Here is a 5,703-nt window from a genome sequence, read left to right as displayed (position 1 = left end):
TGCAATCAATCTTCATTTGCACTGTTGACTAATCATTTGACAACTCAAAAGTATATCATAGGTTTGTTTGAAGATTTTGCACATAAATAATGTCTATAATTTTCCAGAACATAATCTAGGAGTCCTCTTAGATTCTAACTCTTTTCATGGTTTATATTCTTGCTACTAACCAAAACACCACGTATATGTCACAATGACATTGTTGTTCCCAAATTGGTTGGTTAACCTTATAAGATGTTAATTTGCTTTCCCACCATTTTGTCTTCCAGAGAGATATTAGGGAACCTCTTCAAAAACACTTGTCTACTCTTTTCTCTCTTACTGAATACTTTGATACAAATATGCTTGAAGAGTGATCACAGAGAAGAAGAAGCATAGATCATGGATCAACATTTTTCTATAACTGTACCCACGTATTTCCATGTTCAATCGGCTAGTCAATGATTCTATTTTCTAAATTCGTGTATCGTTTCTGTGGTCAAATAATCATTTTAGCCGTCTCATTCATTTCAGTATATTATAAAATAAACTGGCCCTCGTAACACACTGTTCTTTAACTTTTCCAGATCTCTTGTTGTATTATTAATTAAAATACCAGGATTATCGAAGACTATAGTAAAACGTTATCGTGGTATTCAATTGTTGTTAATGAAATGGTTGGATCAGTTTACTAATAAATCAAATGGAGTGGTTAGTACAAATGTCAGCATGGAAACTACACAAACAATACTGGATAAGAATGAAGCTTGTAGACAATTATTAACACAACTAATTGATCTAATCAATGAATCGCAGATACCTACAGCAAAAGAAAAAAAGTCAGAAATGATAGTCAATAGAAAGAAAACACTTGAAAATAAGAACATAGATGTGAGACAAGCAGCGATTATTATTCAGTCAAATTGGAGAGGTTATTCTGATAGAAAGAAAATAAAACGTATGAATGAAAGCATTGGACTTTTACAGGTAGGAATATTTATACTTTCATTTTATTTATTTAATTATTTGAGGTGATCATATGATATTTCATTTTCGACTTTTATTCATTCTCGAACTGAGATATGTGTTATTCTGATATTTGATTTTAATAATGATGTATTCAGAAAAGTTACGATTGGTTATTGAGTTAAGACAGGCATAACCTTACAAGTCATATACATATTTGTTCATGAATTTACAATGCATCCGTCCTTCAATGCTCAATATGAGTACAATAATGAGGACTTTTAGACATTTCTCAGTTTATTAAGTGGATGAGTACTGCATATTAGCGCATAATTATCATTAAGAATTTCATTTCAAACTAACTTTCTTTTTATTTTCTTGATTCATCTAATGAACTGTAATGCGTTGTAGTGGTGTGCTCATAAAAGACATATGTAGATAACTTCAGATAATTGACATGAAATACCCGGTGAAAATCATACTCTTTTTTTCTCAGTATCTACCCATTGAATGAATGGAAAAAGTGCTCAAAAACGCTAGACATTGCAATCTAAATGAACATAGAAGGAAGGTTGGATTACCCCGCATGCAATAGTTGTCTTACATTTATGGTTATAACTTATTCACAAATTAATAAAATATAATTAACATTCATTAATTTCCTAATATAGACTGTTTTTAACTGGCTGTGAGTCAGTGTACTTAATATCCTTTAGTCAATAAGAATAAGGCTTTATTCACAAATTTACTCCAAATAACCAATCAAATTCAAGGTTATTGTCACATTTATATAACCAGACTTTAATGTTTAATTAACGTAGATCGACATCAGCTACGGTCAGTTAGAAGAGAAAGTTTACCGACAAGTAAAGTTATTTTCTGTCAATCCTAAAATAGTTCTGAATTATTCAAACATTAAAAAAAGGTATGGTAAACTTAAAAGAAACTGGGCAATGCGGATGATGTTGTAGACCAATAGGAATGACTTATGATGAAGATAGGCTTACATTTGATTTGTTGGTAATTAGCCAATTTCACTTACCTAAAGAAGTTGGGAGGATACAAAAACTATTCAAATTTTTATCAACGGAGTCAAACAAACGTCTAAATTCTTGAAAATCCTTTGTTTCATCTTAGTTCTAGATAATTTTGTAAACAAGAAACAATAAGTTATAATACGAGAAATAATGAATCTCTAGAAATTTCATTTGATGATTATATTTGACAAGTTTATATTGTTAATTAAATACCTTTTGATAATGAAATTTCATATCAATACTTATCAAGTGGTGGATTTCAAATCTTTCACGATAAATGTATTCTTTTATCCTTATACTAAACAAGAATTTTCTCTGAAATCCCTCACCTTATTCTTCTGCTTTACAAGCGACATTTTAGAGAACATCAATTGAAAAAGTTAGAAAATGAGCAACAAGTTCAACTTGAAAAAGACTTCCAGATTATGATCACAATGAATCGTCATAAACGCTACCGAGAGAAGTTAGAAACAGAAATTAAATTATGGTCAAGTTTACCTGGTTGTTTAGTTGAAAATGAATGGAATAAAGAACGTGAATTAGCTGCCGTATCTATTCAACGACATTATCGTGGTTACTGTGCACGAAAATATTTGAAAAATCAACGGGATTATTTAAAACGTGATAAAGCTGCTAGAACAATTCAACTGAATTTTCGTAAGTATTTATCACGTTTAGAATGTGCATCGTCTGGAAAAAATGTGTTCAAGATAGATCCAACAGAGAATAACTTAATCAATAATAAAAAGTTAGAAATCACTATGAAGGAAGTTCTCAGGGTAAGTATCATCTCAACTACTCAACATATTTTCCATATGAACAAATAGTTGTATAGAGAATAGGTTTCTTTTACCGAGATATAGTTTTTAGTCTGAATTCTAACACATTTTGTTAATTATTGCTCGTTGTACTGATGTAAGGTGTGATATTTTGACCTAATCCACTGGTTTATCAAATTCTGTGTTGTTTTTCACTAGATGATCATTGATGACTTGCACTATTAAAAAACAGTTGGAATAGTTTTAAGAGGTATTTAAAAATGGTTCATGATAATATGAATGGGATAACTTTAAAGGATACATTTGGATTGATCTAGCAGAATGTATCGAGTAGGTATGAGACAACTGAACATCTTTTCCTGTGTTCAGTTATGAACGGTGATGTTCAGAAGCGTAGGAATGAACTTTTATCCTTTATTCAAACACTTGGTTCCCAAAGCTAAAATCCACTGGGTTTTTCCATCCAACTCGTTCTGAGCTACAAAATGTTGCTTTGTACACAACCCAGGCCTTAATGATCCACATAAGTAAATCTGATATTAGAATCCAGAAAATTCTTGCATAGTTCTTCACTTTGTTCTGGCTATCTAATTAACTTCATGTTTACACCTTCATCCATCCAGCTTTACTGATATGAAGTTATTTATAACAACTAGCAGATTATCAAACTAAATGTTTTGTTTTTCCAGGTCTTATTCTTATGGAAAATCAGTTTTAATAAATAATCGATCAATTCATACTTTCATGATTAACGTCACTATTATTATGCCCATTTCATAATCAACTTTACCTGTAGCTCTTCTAGGGCTACTTCTGGTTCGAAGCCCTGGCAAAGGAGGAGGGTTGGGCATATAGAGCCAGTATCCCCATCCCATAAAAAAACCTTGCTAGAAAACACTAACCAGAATAAACAAATTAAACCATTTAAACTCTGACTCGGGAGTTGAAGGAAGAATTAGGACGCCTCATAGTGAAAGCTGTGGTTCTTCGGAAACCACGAGGATGATTACCCTTCTAACAACAAGATCAATGATTAATAATAGGTACAAAGAATGCTCGGATAATGTGGCTGAGGAAATGAGGAGATACAAGTTGGTGGTACTAGGAATCAGTGAAACCCCTTGGACTCAAGCTGGACAGAAAAGGATAGATTAGGGAGAGATACTACTGTACTCGGTTGATGAAGAAGAAAATGCTGCACACACTCGGAGAGTTCCTCTGATGCCATCCAAAGAAGTATGGAAAGCACTTGTAGGATGGGAATGTCATGGATCCAGGATCATCAAAACATCTTTCAAAACAAAAAATGAAGGAATCACAATGAGTGTTATCCAATGTTAGGCACTCACCAATGATAGCAACAATGACGATAAAGATCAGTTTTACAAGAGGCTTCAGTTAATCTTAGATAAGTGCTCAGAAAAGGACCTGAAAATCCTGTTGTGGGACCTAAACGTCAAAGTCGGAATGGAGAACACCGGATATGAAGATATCATAGGACGGCATGGACTGACAGGAAAAAGGAACAAGAATAGTGACAGATTTGCAAATCTATGTGGATTCAACAAAATGGTTATTGGTGGCACAATATCCCCTCACAAACTCATGCACCAAGCTACATCGGTCTCATAGAGTCACATTACAGAGAACCAGATCGATTGCATTTGCATCACCGAAATTTTTAGAAGGTCAATGGAAGATGTGAGCAGAAAGTTGATATTCACCGAGAGGGTGTACCTGAAAACTTGGAAGAAGCCGAATAGTCTCCGAGCTTAAAACGTTTTTTAAAACTAACATCCACAGCAAGATCAACAAAGTGGCCAAGTGATAACCATCTAACATTGAACTATTTAATCGAATTGTATTAAACCTTAGTGTCTTATTTCTTAAAACCACTCAGGAACATCAAAAATGGTGTGAAACGCATCAGCAAAGTATGAGACCGATCAATCAATTGGAAGATGTTCATAAAGAGACCCAAATCAAAATTGGTCAGTATCGCCGTGATTATCGAGTGAACAGTATTAAAGTAAGATTTACTTGTTCATTATTGTTGCTCTAGTATTTTTATTCACATGAAGCAAAGGCTATCTACTTAAATCGCCAAGAATATTTGCAAGTTATGGTGAGATATTGAGCAATAAATGACTATGTACAATATGATACTGAATCGTCAATGTTCTTACATTCATGCTTAGATAGAAAAACTTGGAATTAGAGTTTATTGGTTTCAGTGTTCATCTGGAGAACATACTGTTAAGGTCAAGATGATTCATGGATTCCGTTAGAAATTTGAACACAACATTTTTAAAGGTTATCATGTTAAACTGTTTGATCAACAGTGTAACTATAAAGTACGATGTTTTCCATTGGCGAATGACCAATTATAACTAGATACCTAGGTAACTGATATAACGAGTAGAACACTACTCATTTTGTTAAAATAAGTATTGAATGTTTCGGTCTGCATGGAAACAGAAGAACCTCTGAGATTGTAAATGAACAATCTTAATGAACACCAAATAATTGGAGTTAGATCAGAGGATAAATGAATAAAATCTCCACTGAGTAACATCACGTTAAAAAGACTATGAAGCAATGCCAATGTTATTTAGATCTCCTATATAATACACAGCACCAGAAATCACTTACTTGAATAATTAGTTTGATTAAGTTTATCAATCATGATTATCAACTACAAAGACGTCCTGTCACTACAGTTATTCATTTACAACAGTTCAAATTATGCTACCTTATTCTTATCATTCATTCTAGTCAACATATATTGCTACTTAGAATAAGCCCGACCGTTGCTACTACCTTTACGTGGTGGTCGGGCTTACCTATCGTGATGAACCAATCGAGCTATGCTGGCTGGAACAATCGTTCCTCGAGGTCCGACCATGCCGGACAGGTCGGTTGAAGAGCGGTGAGACTAAAAG

General features: G+C 33.4%; 1 protein-coding gene across 1 annotated transcript in view; it reads left to right on the top strand.

Annotated features, from left to right (window-relative positions):
- Nucleotides 1-341: 341 nt before the first annotated feature.
- Smp_209000 (putative DNA double-strand break repair rad50 ATPase) overlaps nucleotides 342-5,703 on the top strand; it is a gene marked incomplete at both ends in the record, with an annotated part of 12,976 nt that continues 7,614 nt past the window's right edge. The window contains 4 exons of the mRNA XM_018792953.1: nucleotides 342-352; nucleotides 567-966; nucleotides 2,333-2,761; nucleotides 4,662-4,790. Coding sequence (XP_018647514.1) covers nucleotides 342-352; nucleotides 567-966; nucleotides 2,333-2,761; nucleotides 4,662-4,790 — 969 coding nt within the window. The remainder of the gene's footprint in view (nucleotides 353-566; nucleotides 967-2,332; nucleotides 2,762-4,661; nucleotides 4,791-5,703) is intronic.

Source organism: Schistosoma mansoni, chromosome 1, assembly GCF_000237925.1.
Source record: "Schistosoma mansoni strain Puerto Rico chromosome 1, complete genome".
In the NCBI taxonomy this organism is placed as follows: Eukaryota; Metazoa; Platyhelminthes; class Trematoda; order Strigeidida; family Schistosomatidae; genus Schistosoma; species Schistosoma mansoni.
The sequence above is the reverse complement of the archived record's forward strand: the minus strand, read 5'-3'. Positions and strand labels throughout refer to the sequence as shown.